The 24,398-nt window shown below is 36.7% G+C and overlaps 1 protein-coding gene across 5 annotated transcripts in view; it reads left to right on the forward strand.

Annotated features, from left to right (window-relative positions):
- Positions 1-24,398, forward strand: part of XPO4 (exportin 4) — a 131,378-nt gene that overhangs the window by 33,946 nt on the left and 73,034 nt on the right. For 2 of the 5 annotated variants that reach the window (XR_005211088.1, XM_037800003.1), the window contains exons 2-4: positions 9,893-9,998; positions 15,489-15,630; positions 18,373-18,511. Coding sequence is in view for 3 of the 5 variants with exons in the window: in XM_037800003.1 (XP_037655931.1) it covers positions 9,893-9,998; positions 15,489-15,630; positions 18,373-18,511 (387 nt within the window). In the remaining 2 variants the exon portion in view is untranslated. Of the gene's footprint in view, positions 1-9,892; positions 9,999-15,210; positions 15,382-15,488; positions 15,631-18,372; positions 18,512-24,398 lie in introns of those variants that run through there. The other 3 variants (XM_037800004.1, XM_037800005.1, XM_037800006.1) reach the window with 3 other exon arrangements.

A 24,398-nucleotide genomic window follows, 5' to 3' on the forward strand; every position in this document is an offset into this window, starting at 1 on the left:
TTAATCCATTTACATTCAATGTTATAACCGTGAAGGCATTTCTTGAATCAGCCATCTTATCCTTTGGTTTATGTTTGTCATATTTTTTCCCTCTGTCTATTAATATCCTTTATTGTACCCATACTGAATCTCTTTAGTACTGAACCTTTCTCCAAGTCTCTCTGTCCTGTCTTTGTTTCTCTGTCTGTAGGGCTCCCTTGAGTATCTCCAGTAGGGCAGGTCTCTTGTTAGCAAATTCTCTCAGCATTTGTTTGTCTGTGAAAAATTTAAGCTCTCCCTCAAATTTGAAGGAGAGCTTTGCTGGATAAAGTATTCTTGGCTGGAAATTTTTCTGATTCAGAAATTTAAATATATCGTGCCACTGCCTTCTCGCCTCCATGGTGGCTGCTGAGTAGTCACTACTTAGTCTTATGCTGTTTCCTTTGTATGTGGTGAATTGCTTTTCTGTTGCTGCTTTCAGAACTTGCTCCTTCTCTTCTGTGTTTGACAGTGTGATCAGTATATGTCTCGGAGTGGGTTTATTTGGATTTATTCTATTTGGGGTTCGCTGAGCATTTATGATTTGTGTATTTATGTTGTTTAGAAGATTTGGGAAGTTTTCCCCAACAATTTCTTTGAATACTCTTCCTAGACCTTTACCCTTTTCTTCCCCTTCTGGGACACCAATGAGTCTTATATTTGGACGTTTCATATTATCTATCATATCCCTGAGGTCCATTTTGATTTTTTCAATTTTTTTCCCCATTCTTTCTTTTATGCTTTCATTTTCCATTCTGCCATCTTCCAGGTCACTGATTCGTTGTTCAAGTTCCTCTAGTCTTGTACTATGAGTGTCCAGAATCTTTTTAATTTGGTCAACAGTTTCTTTAATTTCCATAAGATCATCCATTTTTTTATTTAGTCTTGCAATGTCTTCTTTATGCTCTTCTAGGGTCTTCTTGATTTCCTTTATCTCCCGTACTATGGTCTCATTGTTCATCTTTAGTTCGTTGAGTAGCTGCTCTAGGTGCTGTGTCTCTTCTGGTCTTTTGATTTGGGTGCTTGGGCTTGGGTTATGCATATCGTCTGGTTTTTTCATATGCTTTATGAACAGCATTTTGCTGTTGTTTTTGACCTTGTGGCATTTGCTGAAGTTGATAGGGTTCTTTTAGGATTTGTAGACCAATTGAAGTCCTTATCTCTAATTTCTCAGATCTACAGCTTCGTGGAGTACACTTTCTCTAACTAACCAGCAGGTGGCGTCCACGAGCCACCTGTTCTCCACAAGCCAGTTCTCCCCTGCTTAGCCTTTTTGGTGAGTGGGGGAGTGAGTCTTGTGGGGTCCAATCGGTGTACCAAGCTTGCGTGTGTAGTTGGTGTTGCCTGCCCTGTATATGGGGCGTGTTTCTGGGCAGTCAGGGAGGGGGGGTGGCCCTAACAATCAAATCTCCCTGGTGATCCTAGAGTTTTAAAGCTGCTGCAATAGTCTAATCCTTCAGTTCAGTCCTGCCACAGTTTGTCTCTGCCACTGACCCACAAGTCCTTGGTATTGGCGTATGGCTCCTGAGACTTGCAAGTGGGCCCCTCTTCCAGGCTGTGCACCCCGGGTCCTCTGTTGAGGGATGACTGTGCTATGTCACAGGTGAGTGCCCTCCCCCCAGGGCAGTTGTGGGCTGCTGGGCTGTGTAGGGAGGCTACCAGTCTGCTGAAATGATGGCTGAATGTGGCTTTGTTAATTCACACTGCTCTACCTTCCCAACTCTGGGACAGTCAGCTGAGGTTGCAGGGAAGGCTAATGTCCACGCCTAGTTTTGTGGTGTGTGCCTGTTATTTGAAGCGCTTCCGTCACACTGGGTTGTCTGGGGCAGTTCTGGGCTATGGGGCTGGCGATGGGCAGGAGTGTTTCCTGTCCACCAGGATGATGGCTGTGAGCGGACACCCCCCTTTTCTTGGGAAGTTGTGGTGTTTAGTGAATTTTGTCAGCCACTGGATTATTGCGTTTTGTCTCAGAGCTCTCCTAGTTCTGCTCTTGACTTGACCTGCCCAAATAGTAAGTCTTTGAAGCTTTCTGTATTGGGCTTCTTAGAGTAATTGTTTTAGAAAAAGAAAAAAGGATTAAAAAAAAAAAAAAAAACGGGCCCTCCTCAGAGATCTAATGGGTTATTGAAATGCTAAGAGACAAAGCAACCAGGGCTATTAAGGAAAGGTCCACAGGGCAGAGAGATCAGCTTTTCTTCGGGATTTGCGTATGCGCCTCAGGGCCCTTCCCCTTTCTATGTTCACCAGAACTCCAAAAATCCTCCGCTTTTATTTTGGAGTTTTTCGTGTTGTTTTTTTTCTATGCCTGTCTCCTCTCTGCTGGGCTGGCTGTTCTCAGATTCTCTGGTGTCTGGTCTCAGTCTATCTATGGTTGGAGTTTGTATCAGTAGAATGAGTTTCCGATAAGGGCTGCCACTGCAGTTCTCCCTTCTCCTTCCTGGAGCTGACAGCCCCTCCTCCCCCGGGACTGAGCCTGGCAGGGAGGGGCGCGGGTCCCCTGGCCGCAAAAACTTACAGATTTCGCTGATCTCAGCAGTTCCACGTTTTCATGAGTGTTGTATGAAGTATGCCCAAAGTCAGATTTCTCTGTGGTGTCCAGTCCACGCAGTTCCTGGCTTTGTACCTACTTTCCTGGAGGAGTAACTAAAACATACAGCTCACCAGTCTGCCATCTTGCCCCGCCTCCCACCCCAATCTATTTTTAAACATTTTCCTTACACTAGAAAGAATAAAAATAGGAATAAAAAAATAAAAGTAAAAAAGAACACGCAAATTATCCCCCCCATCCCACCGTATTTTTCATTTAGTTTTAGTCCCCATTTTTCTACTCATCCATCCATACACTGGATAAAGGGAGTGCTATCCACAAGGTTTTCACAGTCACACTGTCACCCCTTGTAAGCTACATAGTTATAGAATCGTTACAGTTTGATAGTTTCAGGTATTTACTTCTAGCTATTCCAATACACTAAAATCTAAAAAGGAATATCTATATATTGCGTAAGAATGCCCACCAGAGAGACCTCTTGACTCCATTTGAAATCTCTCAGCCACTAAAACTTTATTTTGTTCATTTCGTTTCCCCCTTTTCGTCAAGAAGATGTTCTCAATCCCACTTTGTCGCGTCCAGGCTCATCCCTGGGAGTCATATCCTGCGTTATCTGGGAGATTTACACCCCTGGGAGTTACGTCCCACGGGGGGTGGGGGGACAGTGAGTTCACCTGTTGATTTGGCTTAGCAAGAGGGAGAGGGCCACATCCGAGCAACAAAGAGGCACTTGGGGAGACTCTTAGGCACAATTATAAGCAGGTTTAGCCTATCCTCTGCAGTTACAAGCTTCCTAAGGGCAAGCCCCAAGACAGAGGGCTCGGCATACCAAACCATCAGTCCTCAATGTTTCTGAGAACATCAGCAGTAACCCAGGTAGGGAAGTCCAACATTTCTGCATTTCCCCCCAGCTCCTCAGGGGTGCCCTGCATATACATTTTTATTCTCTGCCCAAATTACTTTGGGATGTATCACGGTTTCACACTAACCTGTACAAACCTACTAGATCTTACTTCCTATTCAAAGTTCCATGTAATTATGGTGTTTGAATAAACTGACCGTACAAGTTAAATTATTTAGTGTACTACAGAAAATATAGATCCTGTAACAAATAAACATCTCTTCCCTTTGTTTCACACAGAAGGTGAAGTTTTAAAACACAGTCAGTATCGTCCTTTACCCTTTGGCCTGATTTGCCTTAGTCCTAACCAGATCTGCTTCATTCATATCTCTAATTGAAGTCTGAACTCTTTTAATGAAGCATCTTTTTAAAAGGGCTTCTATTCCCTTGCTGTACTGTCCAGCAGATGGCACTGTTCAGTAATTTACTTGTCCTCAGAGGCTGCTTTGTGTCCCTACACAGGCTGTGTCTACACAGGTGAGCTGAAACCGCGGGATTCCTATGCTCGCACTTTGTCGGCCAAAATCTGGCTCGATGTGGGCCTGTATCTGTGGCCTAGTACTCCCTCAGCTGACCTGGCACTCCAGCTGTCCCCAGTGCAAGAAAACAGCTGCCGGCTGCTGCTTCCCTCAAGGGTGGGGGAAGGTTTCAGACCCAGGGCTGGAAACACAGTCTCTGTCCATGTTTTCTTGGTGTCTTTCTCCCCCACAGCCCTGGGTCTTGAATTGTCCTCCCCTGTCCCCTGGGTCTTCAAACTGTGGGGTATGTCTCACTGCTGTGAGAGATTTTATAATCAGTGTCCTTGGTGGGAGGGTTCCTGTTTGCGGATTCTGTGCCTTTCCCTCACTGAGCCCTAGTGAGGTGGAGGGGAGGGGACCGGCTGGTCTGGGACAGAAGATTCCTACGTGATACTTCTCTTATTCAATTTGGCATCTGCAGGGTCCTTCTCCAGTCCATATCTTCCTCCTGAGTTTCAAACAATTCATTCCCTTTTTTTCATTGAATCTCTGGAGTGGAGTTTCAGTAGCTGTTTATGTCGCCATGTTGATGATGTCACCACTTTTCATTTTTAAATCTTAAATCCACCTAGAGTTTATTATCGGGCATGATATGAGTAAAAATCTAATTTATGTTTTTCTTATAAATTGCCAGTTGTTTTTACACCATTTACTGTATATAGTCTGTCCTTTCTATCATGGGTCTTTTTCTGGAAATTCTCTCTGCCTCATTGTTTTTTTTCCTGCTCTAATCTCACCGCCTTTCCTTCTTTTCCTACCCCCCCATATATATATATATATATATATATATGTATATATATATTTCCCCCCCATATATTTTTATTGTTACTATACCTTCATAAGTGCAGGGTAAGATCTCTTCTTTTTCAGAGTTAATTTGATAATTCTTACTCATACATGTGTTAGGGTCACCTTGTCACATTCAGAGATAAACATTGGGATTTTAGTTGGAATTTTATTAATAATTACAGATTAATTTTGTGAGACCTAGACATAAAATTTTCAGTGAAGTTCTCATTTTAATTATGGGATGGGTTCCTCAGCATCAGTTTGCAGATTGGGGACCCTGAAGTGCAGAGAGGTATCCTTGTCCAGGGTTTCCCAACTAGTATGCTGTAGAGCTGAGATTAGGAACCAAGTCTTTCTGATTCTATATCCTGTTTTTGTAATAAAGGAGGGGCTTTAAGTTTGTGTAGAGGGGTTTTTGAGGTAGGGTGGACCCTGTTTGTAAGCAAAAATGAGTCACTGCTGAGGACAAATTTAAGGTAAGATAAAGAGCCAGGGAAGAGCTGAGAAGGAAGAACATAGATTTAAGAAAAAGTTGTGATGTAAGGGATCTACTGCAAGAAATTAGAGAAGGTAATACAAGGATAAGATGGGGATGGAGAGATTTTGAAAACTGGCGCAGCATCTTACCGAGCTCTACTATAGAACACTGTGGGAGAGCAGTGGAGTCGTATTGCCTGGGGCAAAGGATTGCTGCTCTAGGACATAAAGTGTAGTGCCTGGGACTGTCAAGAAACTGTCTGCTAGGGAAGAGGGGACATATGTATCCATGTAAAGGAGAGAATTCCCAGTACCACATGCACATTGCCAAGACAGAATGCATGTTCAGAAAGGACCAGGGAGGTCCCTAAGCTTTGGTCTGGAACTATTCCCCAAACTCACTGTATGGGTAAGCCCTAAAGGGAGTACTGCACATGTAAATCTGCAAGGGCTGGGGAAAGTGGTTCCTCTTCATCCTTTTTTTTTATTATTATATTTTTTATTGCAGATTGTAACATATATACATAAAAATGATAACTTTCCAAGTGCAATTTAACAAGTAGAGAGCAAATTTCAAAGAACATTATAGGTTACAATCCCACAGTTTCAGTTATTTCCTTATTACAAAATATACATACAAGAAAGTAGTATTTTTCAAAGCACGATTTAACTAGTAGATACATAGGGAATTTCCGAAGTTACTATGAGTTATAGTACCATAGTTTCAGTCATTTCCTTATTGTGAAATCTAACATATGTACAAAAAGATAGAGCTTTCAAATTACGATTTAACAATTAGCTATATAACAAATTTCAAGGGATGCTGTGGGTTACATTTCCACCATTTCAGGTTTTTCCTTCTAATTATTCTAATACCCTAGCAACTAAGGAAAAGAAAATTAGATAAAGATTCAGTATTCATAATCCTTTGTTAAATTCCATCTTGTCTGTTTCTACCCCTTCCTTTAGTTTGATTACTTTCCCAATTTTCAGGGATGTCTAGGCAGTGACCACCCTAACCTGTTCATGTTGAAAAGGAGTATCAACTTTATGAGCAAAGGGGACATATCTAGTTGATGTTCTTGAAGAGGCTATTGCCTCTGGGTTTCAGGACTTAGCTGGCATAGGGGCACTCTGAAGGATTTAAGTTTCTGACAAATATACTTACTGAGTGAAACTTTTATAGAGTATGGTATTCCTATTAATTATAGTCCCTAGTATGCATTGTGTAGATTTTTCTCATGTACCCTTCTGTTGTCAACTTTCTGTGTCAGTGTCATACCTTAGAAGCCTATCATGCAAGCACCTAGCTACCTTTTTTTTAATGTTCATTTTGGGCATTCGAGGAAAGCTATGTCATAACACTAGCTGGATATACAGCCTTAATGAATTGATGCCTCAGAGTCTAAATTCCAGTGATAACACACTAAAATATCAGAATGTTCAGATCTCAACAAAAGATTGCAGACCCCACAAAGAAACCAAGAAGTGATGGCCAAGGCAAAAGAGAGAAGATTAAAATATTAGGAACCATCAATGAGGAGGATCAGACCTGGAGCATTCCAGAAAAAGACTTTAAGAAAATAGTCCTTAATATGCTCAAAGAGCTGAAGGAAAACATGGACAAAGAACTAAAGGAAATCAAGAAAACAACAGATGAACATGAAGAGAATATCAGTAGAGAGATGGAAATTACGAAAAGGAACCAAACAGAACTGAAGACCACAGTAACAGAAGTTAAAAATTCCCTAGAGGGATTCAACAACAATCAGGGAACTTGATGATAAGAAAGTTGAAATCATCCAGTCTGAGGAACAGAAGGAAGAATGAATGAAGAAAAGTGAGCAGAGCTTGAGGAACCTGTGGGACGGCATCAAACATACAAGACGGAAAAGAAAGAGATAAAGGGGCAGAGAGAATATTCAAAGAAATAATGACTGAAAATGTAATGCAAGATATGAAAATACACATCCAAGACACCCAGTGAACTCCAAACAGGGTAAATCCAAATAAATCCATGCTCCATGCTGTGGCATATTATAATCAAACTATTGAATGCCAAAAATAAAGACACAAACTACATAAAGATGAGGGTACAGAAGTGTATAGGAACATAGTTTATATATGGTATGGGAACTGTTAGATTGGTACCAAAGCCAATGAGATGGTTATAAATTTAGGATGTTAAATTTAAGCCCCACAGTAACCACAAAGAAAATATCAGAGAATATGCAAAATCATAGACAGAAAGAAGAGTACGGGTTACTAGGGGTGGGAGTTGGAACAATTGGGAGTTAATGCAAAAAGAGTGTAGGGTTTCTGTTTGAGGTGATTAATATCTGTCTTTTTTCATAGACTCAGAATTCCATAAGGGCAGGGGCTGTATTATTTACTTAGTTTCTCTAGTTTATGGCATGCTGCTTGGCATATAGTCAACCTACAGTACATATTTTTTGAACAAATAGAGACTATTTAGGTACTTTGGCCTTCTCCATCTGTCTCTCTCTCGTGTGCGCATTTACATATGCACATAATCTATTAAAAACTAATAATGAAGTATGTCATTTAATCCATTCATCAGTAAATAATCTCCAGAGTTCTATCCTTGGATGCTCCTAGCTCTGAGCCACTGATGTTCTGTAGGCATGTTTGTAAATTGAAGGGGACTGCACGGGGGTAGAGGGGTGGTACAAGTCGGGACCCAAAATGCCAGTATATTGAGTTAGGAATTTGTGAGGTCCAGGTCTCATGCTTGTGTGGTCCCTTAGAAACAATCTCAGGTTTTCCCTATCCATGCCTTTGCTTTCCTGAAGATTCTGGGATTGGTCACCTGTTTTTCCCCTACCGCCATAACTGCTTTCTGGTAATATCTCTTACTGCTTTCACTTTTTCTCATTTATTGAATTCCATCTGTGAAGTCATCCCTTTTAAAATTTTTACTGTTAGTGTCAATGAGAAAGCATAAACATGGAATATGAAATGGCGCCTTTATTATTTCTTTACTGAAGCTGTTATGTAAAGGAGACTATGTAAAACACCCTAATGTCTATATTGGGTTTTAGAGGAAGACTTTTAAGGGAACTTTGCTTCCTTTCCATCACAGACTTTAAGAATGGTGGGTCTTCTATAATTTGGAACATGTAGTATAGTTTCTGGTGAGAAAGAAAAGACCCATCATTCTTAAGTCCTACTAGTAGTGTGACCTCAGGCAAATTACAGTCTCTCTGTGCCTCAGTTTCTTCATCTGTAAAATGGGGATAATAGTCTCTACCTCATAGGGTGGTTGTTAGGGTTAATGAGATTTTATACACACGCAGACACACGCCTAGCAATGCAAAGTATTCAATAAATGTTAGCTATTATTATTTAAAAAAATTGTTATTGGATGTCTCTCCCTTTTGTATGTGTTAGGCTTTAGGTATTTAGAGATGAATAAAATAAGTTCCTGCTGTCAGAAAACTAATGAAAAGGCAAGGGGGCAAATAAATAATTGCAGTATGTTGTAACAAGTGGGTATATCTACCTTGTTGCTTTGCTGAATTAGGGAAATGGTGGAGATAAAGAATTTGCAAAAAGGATAAAATATATTTGCTTTTAGGTTATAATTAGTTGTTCACAGTATTTTATTACTAAAGCTTTTTTTTTTTTGTTTTTTAAGTACTGAAGAATTTAACACAGTTCTTCAGTGGAAATATTTTCGCTTTTACCTAGAGAACTGTAGAGGGTGCTATACCCTTAGGAATAGTTTGAACTGGCTTTAGCTAATTATAAGGATTCCCTTAGGCCAGAGTATGAAAGTTAATTAATTTCTCTTGGATGTACATATTTTCTTACTGTTCTGACTGAAATAAGAATCACTGGTGTTTCAAATTGAGAATTTTTGATTTTAATTGTTGGGCTGTAGAAGCAGTTTCTTCTTCTCTTGTTCTAATAGGTCAAAAGATATCCAAACCCATATAATGAGAATGTGTATTTTAGGTAGATCTTGTTCGTAAGAGTATTATCTTTAGACGAAAGGTTAAGACGAAGTGAAAGTTTAAAAACTTGGGTAGACTTTAGAAGCTGCTTTTGTAAGATATGTCTGAATAATTTATTATTCAAAGAAGAGTTCTGTAAATTCCAAACTTTGTTTTCTAATTTTTCTGGTTTATTGGTGATTTTAGAGAACTTTAGGTAGAATTATCTCATAATACTTATATCTCAAAGGATTGCTTTTAGAAATCAGTGTTTATTAACTTTTGGATTTGGTTTCATCAGTGCTGAGGAATTTAGAAATTCTTAAGTGGACTACCTGGGAATAAAAGGCAGTACTGAATCAGCTACGTTTTTAAAAAATATACAAAAAATGTAGTGTCTGTCTTTCTAAAATGTGATCTGCTTAAAGGATCCTCTGACCCAAACCTTGCCAGGAATTTCTTCCTTTTTCCTGAAACCATACCTTAAGTGTGTATTATGAAGTTTTATACTACAGTTCCTGAAAAATTTAAGCAGGAATTTGTCCTTCCATATCCTCCCCCCCCCCCCCCATCTCCCCACAAAAATGAAAGCATTTTCTTGGTATGGGTCAGAGGATTGCTTTGTTCATGGTTTCTCATTTAACAAGCATACTTTCCTTTTTTTTTAAAAAAAAAATCTCTCAAGGCACCACCTTCCATGGTCAATAATGAACAGCGCCAGCATGCAGAGCACATATTCTTATCATTTAGGAAATCAAAATCGCCATTTGCAGTTTGCAAGCATATTTTGGGTAAGTATTCACTTTAAAAATATTTTTACCTAATCAGATCTAGTTTTCCTGTCTTCAGTATTAGGTATTTTAAATTCCATTAAAAAATAAACAGTTCATACAGTTAAAATTTTCTATTAATAATTCTCCTGAAGTGGCTTTGAAGATATTCCACAAAGCCAGACAGAAAATTTTGTTTTTACTTTGGATTTTTTCCCCTAGATATAGTGTTCAATGATTTGTTTTATTATTGATCATAACATGAAGGTTGTTAATGATGGGGAAAAGGTCATGTTTTTCCAATTGTTTTCAAGGATAATATAATTTATTATAGGAAATTTACTGTTATAATATCCCAGTTTTCTAAGTGTTAGTTTTAAGATTGTTAGGCATAACAATATTCATACAATATTTTACTATTTTAGGTAACATTAAAAATTTAAAACTCTTCAGTACTCATTGTTGATTTTAAGCCTTTTTGAGGTTTCTGCATTTTCTTCTTATAATTGTTTTCTATATTGTTCTTTTTTTTTAACATTTAATTTGTACACAGTTTGCTTAGTGCACATTATTCATTTCTGGGTAAGAAATAAAGCATTGATTTTTACTTTTGTAAAATATGCATTATGAGCACCCTGTTGATTTCTTCCTTTTTTAAAACAATCACAAGAGTTGTGTCTCTTGTCCAAAGAGGTATTTGCCAATAAGAGTTGCATAATGTTGTCATTTGCCTTTTAGACATTTTTCTATAGGAGTAGAATAGATTTCATCAGTTATTGTAATTTTATAACCTTATTATTGTTGGCTGTTTTTGTTAATTGGAGCCATCTTTTATAGCCCATATTTAAAGCCCTGAAAGGCTGCTTGAGTTACATGACCACAGAGTTGGTTAGTTGAGGATTAGGAACTAAAACATCTCAGCTTTTAATTTTTGTGCTTTTAGTAAGGCTTATCTGTTAGCCACCAATACTGTGATCTCCAGGTTGAAATAAACTACAAATAAGGTTGTATGTTTAAAATGTTTTACATCTAAGGGCTTAAAAATAAGTGTGTTAGAGTATAGTGGAATGCACGCTGGAGTAGAAGCTCTGAGATCCAGGTTCTGGTGGTGCTGGCCGCACCTGGGAAACTTGAGGAAGTCCCTTCCACTCTGGGCCTCTTCATCTGCGATCGGGGAATAATGATACAATTTCCCTTAATGAACTTGGCTGTCTTAAGTTGTGAGGCTCAAATGTAGTAATGTATGTAAATGCACTTTGTAACTAGTAAGGTACCATATGAATGCCATTTATTACCTCATTTTAAATGGCTTTTAAAATATATAAGCTTAAAAAATTCTCTTCTCTGATGGCAAGCTGGCAGTGGTGAAAGGTGGCTGTCTCATCAGAAATTAGAGGAATTAGGTCTTCCTGTGAGAGGAGCAGTTTAAACAATCACCGAAATTAGACGGTTTTAACTTTTTTTTTTTGAATGGTCAGTTTTTATACTGAATTTGTTTCTGACACTAAGAAAATTTCTTCTTTTGCCTGTACAGACTATATGAGCTAAATGTTAAATTAAAAGAAGCAAAACTAAACGTCAGTATAGAGAGTTTTAAGGGAGTGCCTCCTCATCCTTACTGCCTTGAAATTGAACAGCATGCATAGATTTAGGAAACCATTGTCTTAAACTATTAACCTAAAATAATTTGAGTTTGATTTTCATGGCATATGCTTTAACTAGATTAATGAGGATTCCATCACTATTTCACCTGACTTTCTATTGTAATTCAGTTGTCATTCTCTACTGGTTGGGAAATAGTTGATTTAAGTTATAAGTATTTTATTAGAATGTATTTGTTTATATCATTCTTTCCTTTCAGAGTATGTATATTTTATGAAGTAAGATTGGTTTGTTACTATTTGAGCTTGTTTTGGAACACTTGTTTTTCTGATAAAATTTTCTGAAGAATAGTATTGATAGTTTCAGCCACACTTTTAAAATCAGTTTGGGTTTTGAGATGTTAAGTATTTAAAACGTTGAGTGCGTGTATTACAAGCATAATCATTAATGTACTGCAAAGCCCTGTGTTACATTAATGTTTACATCTAAACCTTACAGAAAATCTTTTAACTCCCTACTGAGTTGCCACCAGCACAGAAGGGTTAATTCCTCTAAGAAGACTTCTCGTACAAGTGGCAGTCAATCGCAGTTCAGAATTTTCACATTCTTATTTAGGGAATGTATTCATTTTAATAGAATGTCTGGGTAATACATTCTAATATATCTCCTTGATGCTTCCTTTTTCTAGCCTCTTAAAGTTCTTCCTTCCCACTTCTAACTTAAGTTTTATATGTTCCTTGTTTTTCTTCATTTCTTTCTCTTCTTATCCTTTTGTTTTCATTCTGTTTTTTTATTTACTTTGCTCTTTTCTGTGTGTGTGCATGTGTGTGCTTGTAAATTTTGTCAGAAGAGCACTTTTAGACTTCTTCACCTCAGAAGTCTTTGGCACTTAGGAATTTATTGGGTTTGTAGGGTCAAATGATCCTTCAAAGAGCCTATGAGTTACTTTCTTGTTAAAGAAATACCTGAGAACAGTGAGGGATTGGTTTAGTATTCCTGGAGCTAACGTTGTAGCATCTTTTCGTCCCCCTCCCAGGAAGAAATGAATTTCTTTCACTTCTCATCTCAGAAGTAGCCAAAGCAAAAAGGAACAAGAAACCACCAAGATGACAGTTAGACGAGTAAAATTTTTCTTCTGTAAATGAGAAAGATATTTCTTTATTTATGTTGTCAATTATTGGAAATTGGTAGATCATCTTTCAGCTGAAACTTTTTACTGTTGATTGGTGTGCATATAAATGCTTTAGAAGGTCACAGGGAAGACGTTGTGGAGTTTACGTTGCTTTTGCTTTGGAAAGTACTCTTTAAGGCCAAAGGAGTGTTAGTAGTAGCTGAACCTCTATGGCTTGAATACTAGGGCTTTGTTTTTAATTTTTTAAAAAACTATTTGGATCAGAATGTAGTACTTTTCCTCTCATTATTTACTTCACTTTAACTTTTTTTTAGCTTCAGAAGGCAGACTAAATACAAATGAGGTGTGTGTGTAGTAAAAGCAAGTTAATACTGTGGTAAGAAATGGAAACTTCCTGTTAAAGTGCCTTAAAATCATTTCGCTTCCAGGCAGTGTCCTAGCGCGTGGAAGATCTTCCTGAAAGTAGTTAGCTTAGAAATTCTAGAAGAATTGTTCTTGAAGACCTTGAAGTTTAAAACTTCTTTTCAGCAGATCAAGATTGAGGCTCCTGTATACCTCTGAAGTCCTAATTTCCAACTGGTAGGCCTCTAGAGTTCCTTCTAGCATCTCTTGCAAATTTATGTCTCATAAAAGTACAGTTCATGAAAGACAGTACTGGTGTTTATGAGGAAGTATACATTTAATAACTTAGAAAATTCCTGCTTTTAAAATTGGAATCTGGCTTTCTTTTCATTCAGATTCGTCTGTTCTTAGAGCTTCTTAAGGGAGTAGTAAATTAAAGGTTTTCATTTAATGTCATAGAGAGGTAGACAAGAAAAAGTTATCAAACTCCTGTGTTTCCTGAAAACTTTTGAATGTCATTCACTCTCTGAAATTCCCCCCCCCCCCCCAATAGCAGAAAAAGGGTAGGATATAAGCCCAAATAGCCAGGAATAAGCAGCATGTTTCATTGCTCATGAACATCAGGTGGTGCTTATTAGGTCTTCTCTTCATTGGCATATGCGTTTAGGGATGGATTAGTATTATTCTAGTAACACTTACTGGCAGTGAGCCTTTAATTCACTCTCTTAGTCTCATGGGAGATCAGTTTCTTCGATTGTAAAATGCAGGAATTGAATTAGATGATCTTTTGAGATCTGTTTCTAAAATTTTTGTGAAGCCCTAAGATTCTTCTTCGTTGTTAAACCGATGGTTAAGGATTTCGTGTTTCTTGTCCTTAAAATTTTTACTGTTGCAATTTTATGTTGCAATCGAATGAAGACAGGGAAACTACTATCCTTTTCTTTCAAGAAGAGGTTTATAATGAAAGATTATTTTAATTTCCTTTATGAGGCAGTACCATATTTCTCAAGTGACCTAAACAGATGTAGTTGGTCTCTGTTTCAAATCCTCTTTGAATAAAAACCCTTGTTTTATATTTTTCCTGGAACTTTAAACAAATCTTTTTATAATAGGTTCACATTTTTAGAAGCTGTTGCTTTGTTTTATTTATTAATTATTTTCTAAGGTTTCTAAATTTTGTGAATTCTGATTATCATCTCAATTAGAATCCATGTTAAGGTAGCATGGAAGAATCAACACGTTAAAAAATAAAGGTCCAAATTGGCTCTTTTCATTAATTTTGGTAGGTTCAAAATGCCTGTGTTTGAGTCTAATGTGATAGGAATTTATGTAGGGTACACTTTTTCTTGCAGATTTTTATTACTAATGTATTGAGTCCATTTGTAAGATTTTTAAATGACTGAGCTTGAGTAGGAAAGAAACTGATGTGCCTGGCTATATCTTCATGCTCTTCTGATAAATTCTCGAAGGTGCCATTCGATACCTACAGTTAATTTCTCATGACTTTTGGATACTACTGTCCAGTGATCTTGAGAAATAATCTGGAGTCTAATTTTAGACTTTCCATGGATTTCACGTGATGGTTATCTTTTAGAGCTTCAGAAAATTTCTACTTTTTCTTGACTTCATTTTGACTGTTTCTCCCCTTTGATAATACTTTTTGGGAACTGATTCTAGTGGTACTGGTGAATACAAGAAAAAATAGAAAATTAATATATATTTAATTTCCTAGGTGTGTTAATTTTCTATTTTTTTTTCCCTAATTCAGTTTTTAGGTCAGATAATATAACTTGCTAGTTAAGGGCTGGCAAAGTTTAGCTTTGGGATTTTACTCAGTTTGATCAGTATTGCAATCAGAAAATTCACAAGAACCTCTCACCTTGTGTAAATGTGATTTGTTTTTTCTTTAATTAAAAAAAAAAAACCTGAACATGGTTTTGTTATTTCTGAACTTGCTATTGGAGATGGGTCATCCTGCTGAAAAGCGTAATTACCTGCAAACCCAGATATTTTAACAGCATGACTCATCACAAATAGTAGTGTTCAAAGACTAGTTTATTAAGGTATTTTTAAGCTTGAGTTCTGTTTTGCACAGGGTGAGAATCTCTTAGGAAACTTTCTGATTGCTTTATATTTTTATTTTTATTTTTTTTAAAGCTGTGTTATTTTTTAGTTCTTCATGCTTTGGAAGTAACAGTTGAAGAGAGGTGAGGAAAGTTTGTGAAAATTGTGATCGGTGATTAGCTGCCACCTGCCTGAGGTGTCTTCTGAGAGGAACTAACCTCTTTGTGGTCCTAGAGCAAGGTCACTGGATTAAAAAAAGAACAGGTAATCATCTTATTCCTTGTCTGAAAAGTTCTGTTTTAAAATTAATACATGCAGAATGTTTGAGTTAATATGAACTACTGTTTAAAGAGTTTTTATTTTTTCCTCAGAAACTAGTAAAGTGGACTATGTCCTTTTCCAAGCTGCCACAGCCATAATGGAAGCAGTCGTACGAGAGTGGATTCTCTTGGAAAAAGGTAGCATCGAGTCACTGCGAACATTCCTTTTAACCTATGTCTTACAAAGGCCTAAGTAAGTACACGGAGGAGGCACTGCTAAAATACTTCTGCTGTGTTTGCATATCTATCCTTCTTGGTTTGTTTTCTTTTTCGTTATTTTTAAATGATAGGCATTCATCGTTAAGCTCTAATGGGGCTCATATTTTAAAAACTTATACACATGTAATTATAGGTCGTTTTAATACCTTTAAGCTTAAATATTACCTTTTTTGCTTCAAAAAGATTGTGCTAGATGTTTTTTGTTGTTGTTGTTGTTGAGTCCTGGAGATTTTAGTTATAAATAAAAGTTGATCTTGGACCCAGTCTAAAATCCTTTACACTTGTTCTTCTTTTGGTGCTTGGTGGGGTGTTTATTTCTTTTAACATGTTTTAAATTTAGAATGATAAGTATTGTAAGACAGGTGAGTATCCCAAGACAGGGGAAAATCAAGTACTATTAGACCAAATGCTGCATACATTTGTACATAGAAATGTGCCTCAAAAAGATTCTAGAAGAGAAAGCACCAATTTTTTTTTACCAGTGTGCTTTGGAGAGGTGATCAGGTTTGAGGAATGGGATGACAGTAAATTTCCTTTTTACACGTACACATCTGTATTGTTTAAACATTTTACAAGATTGTATGCACTTATTTCTTGTGTGTGGTTTAATGAGTAATGTGTTCTAGGAATGAGTGGATATGTGTGTGTGCGGTGGGGGTGGTGGCTTATTTTTTTTCCAGTTTTAATAAAATAAGGAAGAACTGTCCTTGGTTTTTAAGCCGTTTTCTTCTACTTCCTGCCGGCTTTATTTATTTATTAAAAAAGATTTTTTTTCTTTGGTGAGGTTGTTTGGGTGTGATACTAGCTTGCTCTTCTGTGGTTTCCATTTGACCGTATTTGCTAGGTATTATTTTTCTTTCGACTATTTTTCTTTTGACCCGTTGCTTTTCTTTTAAGTTAAGTAGAAGTAGAAGTCTTGATAAACAAGTGTTTTGTTGCATTGTTTTGTTATTTTTTGTATATACTATAACTCACATCAAAAAATTTCTCATAGGTAGCCATCATGGGAAAGATACATATTTTGTTGAACTTTACTAAAAATGATATATCCTTTGATCTTTTCTTTAGGGAAATATTGTTGAAATCAATTTTGATAACACACGTTTAAGAGAAATTGTTGAAGAGAAGTTGAGAGAAACCTACACATTTATATTTATAGAATAAAAGAAAATAAACTTTAAGGCATCTATGTTTGCAAGAGTTTAGATGTATGAAGAATTTTTAATATTTTGGCCTCTAGGCAAAAACTGTTAAAGGAAAAAAAGTTTTCTGAAGAACAGTGTATTTATGTGACTTTGGGAAAGTGAAAAAAATCTCTCTAATATTCTGTTTTCTTACCTGTAAAACAGGTACTTGGTCACACCTTATGTGGTTGGTGTAGAGATTCCATGAGACAGCCAGTTCTGAGCCCTGTGCTTGGTGGATAGTAAGCTCTGGCTGCTGCTGCTGCAGCCATTGTACTCTACACCAGTGTTCCTTAAGGAGTCAAGGTTACCAGGAAGGCTTTATCTCAAACTAGACATACTCTCTTACCCTGGAGCTTCTTATTAATCCTACACCCAACCCCCAATCTTGCCTCTATTCCCAGAATCTAGAGAGCTCTGTAAATTTAAGTATGTAACAACATTTTGATTATGTGTGTGTGTCTGTGTGGTCTCCTGTAGTATACAAAAATAATCTTGCTTTTAAATAATTTTGATTAGTTTAGAAGCTATCTTAGAGTTGATTGTAGGGTTCCACATTGAAATAGTTCACTTATATGTTTGCCCCCAAACTCTCATTTTGAAAAATTAAGAACTATGGGTGATCATATGGTATGTGACCAAACTGGGACCCTTTTGAGAGTGAAGGAGAGCACTATTAATAATTATATCAGGACAGCAAGTAAATTGGGAATGTCCTTAAAGAACAGGATGGAACCACACTGCTTCTAATCCGTATTAAGGTTTGGGATTTATTTCTGTAACCTTGTGGCCATCTAGAGGCGGTATTATAAAGTTCAGGGTTAAAAAAAGATTGTGAAAAAACAGGTAATTCTCTGTGCCTTTGTAGTTGAATGGGCTTTATAGAATACCTTGACTTGGGATTGTTGCTTTTGCAACTAGACTGAGGAACAAAATTTGAACTTGAAATTTTAAAACTTTTGTTAGAAGTTGTATGTTTTCATCATGTTGTATCTTATATAGCTAGCGTGTTGTGTTTTCATGTGAAAGGGAAGTGGGACTTAGGATTATACTACTGGTTGGAGATGTATGTTACATCAGAATTTTTCTCTGGATCAGTGGAATCTTAATCTGAGTCTTGGTGGTTCCCCCCCCAAATGTTTAACAAATGGGAACTGACAGTACCCATTGAATACTGCCTAAATTTGCTAACTCTTCTATGTTTAGTATGTACCAGGCACAGTTCTAAGAACATTTATTTCTTAAAACAACCCTATTATTATTATTATTATTATTCCCATTTTATGATTGAGAATACTGAGGCACTGAGTTCTTACTATCTTGTAAAGGTCATACTGCCAGCTAATGATGGAGCCTGGGTTTGAACCCAGGTGTTCTGGCTTCGGAGTCAATGCATAACCAGTAGGCCATACAACCCTCAAATGTGAGTGGCGTTATAAGTAGCTTTATGCATAGTAAGAAAATTGGAAGTATTTTTTTTTTTTTAATTAGATTTAGGTAAATGTTTTCACAATTATTTTTATGTTTTACAGCCTCCAAAAGTATGTTCGGGAACAGATTCTATTAGCAGTAGCAGTAATTGTAAAACGAGGATCATTAGATAAATCAATTGACTGCAAAAGCATTTTTCATGAAGTCAGCCAGTTGATAAGTAGTGGCAGTCCCACTGTGGTAAGTGTGTTAACTATTTGTATTTATAAATCTAAAAAATTGTATCTTGCATTACACAAATAGCATTATAGAGACATTAATGGATATCTCCATAAACTAAAAAGTGAGCACTGTCATAAACCAGGCAATTTTCATTTGTCCAGGTTTTCTTCTAGTCCTTTCTTATATGTATACATAGTATAAATATAATGTTCTCTGCTTTTTGAATTGATTCTGTAAATGCTTTTCCATGTTGCCATAGTGTTCATAAGAATCAATAATGTCTGTAAATTATAAGTTAATATGTCATAATATTCTTAACCCATTCCCCCCCATTTTTAGTAAACCTTTGACAACTGCTGATGACTATAGAAATGTTTGAATGAAATAAAATACTTGATATAACAAAGGTCATTAAGTGTTTGTTATACCTCTAGGTCAGGGTACACCATGACTTCCAGGTGCTCCTGCAGACTGAGAACTTTTGAGAACCATTGTTCTTGAATTACTTTGGAGAGCATGACTGTTTTCCACTTGCAGTTTTCGATCCACTTGTTAGAGAAATAAAGTCATCCCCAGAAAGTGGCTGTTTGGTTTTAATCACCGTCAGGCAGAAGGAGCTTGAGTTAATGATCAGCTGTGATCCTTGGCTGGAACTGTTGACTTTAATCAGCTGAATGATATTTAACCCACTTAGAACTAGCATTGTTAATGCCTGGCTATTCTGAGTCTCAGTATTAATCAGTTGAAAGACATTTAGGTGAGACTATCCACTTTACAAGTCATTATGAATTTCTTAACATCTTCAGTGATCCCCTCAAGGAACTGTGTAATTTTGGTAATATATTTGATGCTTTGAGGTTAGGGTGTACAGAGATCTATTGGGTGGGCCGTGTGCTTTCTTCCCTGTTTCCACAGTGCCTCAGGCCTCTTAGCCCTCCCTGTGTCTTCCTGTATGTGGCCAGCTGTACCCTCACCTCACTGTGCTAGCCGCCTTCTCTCTGCTCTGCCTGAGACCCCAGGGATCCAGACTAAAGGAATGTGTGAGCACATTTGTCAGTATTTTGGAATTTACAAACCCCAAGTTTTTTTTTTGTTTTTCCTTTGGAATTCTTTTTTCCCTTATCACATTTATTAGGGAGTAATTTATATACAGTTTACCACATTTTTAAATGTATACGTTGATAAGTTGTGACAGTTATATATGCTAGTGAAACCACCACCACAGTCAGGATAACAGAACATTTCTAGCTATATCTCGATTTTTGATTGTGTGGATATTAAATTGTTTGATGCCATTTTTGTGGCAAATTTCTTCTAGTTGTCCAATAGAATTGTCTGCATTGATGGAAGTGTGCTGTCTGCATTTCCATTTCATAGCTACTAGCCACATGTGGCTTTTGAGCACTTGAGAAGTGGCTAGTATTATTGAGGAACTGAATTTTTAATTTTTAAAATTTTAATCTCAGTTAATTTAAATTTAAATGGCCACACATAGCTAGTGGCAACTGGATTGAACAGTGTAGTTCTAGAGACTGATAATTTAAAGGTTCTAATTTTATGCCCCTTTCACTTAATCGTAATATTATGAAATTTGTTAATACAAAGTTAACTTTAAAGTTAGCATGCTGGAATCATTATGTTTTCTTGGTCATTGTGATTTTATTTTGTGTAGCAAGAAGATCCCTTGAAAATAATCCCCTAGAAAGATTCCATTTTAAATTTTCAAGGTGAAAATTATTGGGAAGCTACTTTTTTTTTTTAATGCAATTTTATTGAGATATAGTCACACTCCATATAATCCTTCCAAAGTAAACAATCAGTGGCTCACAATATCATCCTATAGTTGTGCATTCATCACCACAATCAATTTTAGAACATTTTCATTACTTGAAAACAGATAATAAAAAGTTTAAAACACCCAAAACATCTCATACCCCTAACCGCCCCTATTATTTACTTATTCATTTTGTCTTTATTTTTTTATTCATCTGTCCAACACTGGATCCAGGGAGTTTCAGTCACAAAGTTTTCACAATCACCCAGTCACATGGTAAAAACTATATAGTTATACAATCATCGTCAAGAATCAAAGCTACTGCATTACAGTTCAACAGTTTCAGGTATTTCCTTCTAGCTATTCTAATACACTAGAAACTTAAAGGAATATCTATATAATGCATAAGAATAACCTCCAGAATGACTTAAACTCTATTTGAAATTTCTTAGCCACTGAAACTTTATTTTGTTTCATTTCTTTCCCCCTTTTTAGTCAATAAGGCATTCTCGATTCCATGATGCCAGGGCCGGGCTCATCCCTGGGAGTCATGTCTCACTTTGCCAGGGAGACTTACACCCCTAGGAATCATGTCACATGTAGGGGGGATGGTAGTGAGCTAATTTGCAAAGTTGGCTTAGAGATACAGGCCACATCTGAGTAACAGAAGAGGTTCTCTGGGGGGTGATTCTTAGGCATAATTATGAGTAGGCGTAACTTTGCCATTGGAGAGATAAGTTTCATAAGGGCAAGCCTCTAGATTGAGGGCTTGGCTTATTAAATTGGGAGCCTGTATTGCTAAGAGAATAACAGGAATTCCCCAGGTGGAGAAGTTTAATAGTTCTACATTTTCCCGTAGTCCCTTAAGGGGACTTTGCAAATGCTGTTTTAATTTCTGTCCAAAATACTCTGTGATGTATTGGGGTATTACATTAGCTGGTACAGAATAAAAAGATCTCATTCCCTGTTCTAGGTACCATGTAATTACATTGTTTAAATAAACTGACCTGACAGGCTAAATTAGATAGTGTGCAACAGAAAATATAAATTTTGTACCAAATAAACCTCTCTTCCTTTGGTCTCACACAGAAGTTGGAGTTTTAAAATAGTCATTTTCTTCCTTTACCCTGTATTCTAATTTACCTTAGTCCTAACCAAGTCTGTTTCATTCATATCTCTAATTGAAGTCTGATCTCTTTTTCAGCTTCTTTAACAGTTGCTATATGGAGTAATGCTGACTTTCAGAGCTGCAGAACTCTAACTCTGAGTCTCAGGTGTCACACAGATACCCAAATTTCCAGGGAACTACTAGGTTATACACAAAGAGCTCAGCATCTCAGAATTTGGAAATAACAGTTAAAACTCAGGAATAGATGTGACTACTCTAAGAGCTATAATCTAGGAATCTTTACAGTGAGCCTATTGAACATTCGGAACTCCTTAATCATTCATTGCCCAATCTCTTTCCCTGTTATTTCCCCAGATAACCTATGCTCTTGAATTCAGTTCTCAGCATTTGCTCATTATAGTTTATATTAGTGAGGCCTTACAATATTTGTCCCTTCATTTTTGGCTTATTTCACTCAACATAATGTCCTCAAGGTTCATTCACCTAGTTGCTTGCCTTATGAGGGAAGCTACTTTTTACTTATACTAATCTCTACAGGTTTAAAGATCTCTCTATTGGTAGAGGTAGTCTCTGTTTCTAATGAAGGGCTTTGCCCTTGAGGTGCTGATGCTTTAGTGACATCTTCATTAATTGTTTAACAGTGACCTTGTTTGCATGGATTTTTGTTACCATATGTTTCCTAACTGATGGCCACTATACACAGGCCATTGGTAGCACTCACTGATGGTTTAGGGGAAAAAAAAAAACTGGTCAATATTACTAGTCAAAACCAGCAGGGAAAATACTTGGAAATAAGGCTGCTATTTGGAAATAGTATCCTAGACCGTACTCTGAATCAACTTGTTCCCTATATTTTAGATTTTGCTTAAGGACATCATGTTTCATTTTGAAAATCTGAATTAAAGGAGTCCAGATCATTGTGATTGACCAGAATTTAAACTTTAGGAACCTTATCAGTAGCTCTGGAATCAATATGCTTATGAGTAATGCTTTTCCTTTATTAGTTAGGTGATCATTCCAACTGGGATTTTGGTATTAAGGTAGAGTTTCTATAGCCTGTCCTTTATCCTCCACAGCTTATTGGCACCAGGATGTTGCAGTGAAAGGATCAAGAGTTCTCTTGCCTCTATGAGGAATGAGCACATACACAGGAATTGTGTTCTCTTGTTCCTTTCCCCTTGAGTAATTTGACCCAGGACAAAAAGTAGTCCCACTGCAACCTGGCAATTGGATTTTTTTTGAGCCACTGAAATAACTGATGCTCTGAGAATGATTGGAACAGATGTAGCTGTTTGGTCAGAGAAGATTTTATTCTGTTCACACTGCATATACTTTTGAGAATAGTGGATAAATTTGATACCCTCATGGAATTTTCCTAAACAGAAACTTATTGTTTTTTAAAGTTGAATTTCTAACAGCAGGGCTAAGAACTTCTATAGTAGTAGGAAATCAACAGTGGGAAGTAGAATTTAATTTCAAGATTGCAGCATGAATTTATTTAGTTTTAGGATGAATTTATTTTGATGACCACATTGAAAACTTTAAACCATAAAGTATTCTATACATTTATATAGCAAGTTAAATCCATACTGTGTGGTCATCCATGTTGGTTCTTGTCCAGCAGCTTAAAACCATCTCTCTCGGCAGGTCTAAAAATACTGAGGTTACAGACCAGTAAAACGTTTTAATGTATCTTCCTCTCTCTCTTTATCTTCTTCTCAGACTGTTAAGAATTTGTGGGAGAGATTCAAGAATTTACTTAAGATTTTCTTAGTCTCAGAGACATGAATAACAGTGGAAGAGAGGTTTAAACTTCGGTAAGAAAGTAGAATGATAAAATGATCAGAACACCAATGTAATGTTGTATAGAAACTTACTTTATAAAGGTGATTTTAAGAGAAAAATCTCTCAAAGAAGAGAAAATTAACTGTGGTTTTCTATAGATGAAATGATTAACCTCATGAACTATTGTTCGGTAATAAGTTTTCCCTCACACATCTTCTAGAATGACACTTGCATCAGCCTTCCTTGTCCAGAAACTCTATTAGTTGGGCTTCCCCTGTCTCTTTCGAAGAGTATTGATTTTTGGTGGTCCATCTATTTGTGATTTTGATATGCATGTTTACATAGGTTTGGGGCAGTATGGCATAATAGAATACTGGTTATTCCTGACCAGCCATTTACTGTCTGGCTACCTTGAACAAATTCTTTAACTTCTCTAGGCCTTAATTGACTCATGTATAAAATAAGTGTCATGATATCCGTTTCAGGGACTGCTCTACAGAAGGACTTACTGAATACATATAATAAATGTTCATCTTACCTCCCTGGTAGTCTCCTCATCCTTATCGAATAATATTTTAATATTGAAAATCAGAAGAAGACATTTATGCTCTTATCCATGAGGGAAAACTAACTGTTTATATATTTTAAAAATTAATAACCAACATTAGCTACCCTTTAAATGCTTTAAGAAGTCTCTATAGATAGTTTAATGGAAAAATTGTATCTAGCTCATAAAATATTTTCCTGAGGAAATTATATATTTTTAGCCATAATGCAATTTTCCTTGTATCGTAATGTGTTCTTGGCATATTTATACTTGTGTGGCTATTAAATATTCTCTTATTTTTTGCCTATCTTCTTGGACATTCTCTTTTTCTTCCATAGTTATGAAAGACCCACCACATCTCAGTTACTCTCAATACTGATTTGAGAAGGATTTAGAAACTTTTCCTTTATTTTAAGCTAACATTTAAGCTAAATATTTAGTTCATGTTTGCCTTATTTCCTTTGAAAGTAGTAGGCATATGTTAAATCATTTTAAAAGCTGTTTAATTTAGCATTTAAGCCTCCTTTCTTCCTCTTTGCCATGCTAGCGAGAAGTGGGTGAGAATTTCATTTGTCTGCAGCATGCTGCCCCTGGATGTGATAGCCAAGTTAATCTCTCTTATCACAAGTCTCATTGATGTTTGCTTAGAAGAGCAGCTGAAAGTCTGCTT

The sequence above is a fragment of the Choloepus didactylus genome, chromosome 12 (genome assembly GCF_015220235.1).
Source record: "Choloepus didactylus isolate mChoDid1 chromosome 12, mChoDid1.pri, whole genome shotgun sequence".
NCBI lineage: Eukaryota > Metazoa > Chordata > Mammalia > Pilosa > Megalonychidae > Choloepus > Choloepus didactylus.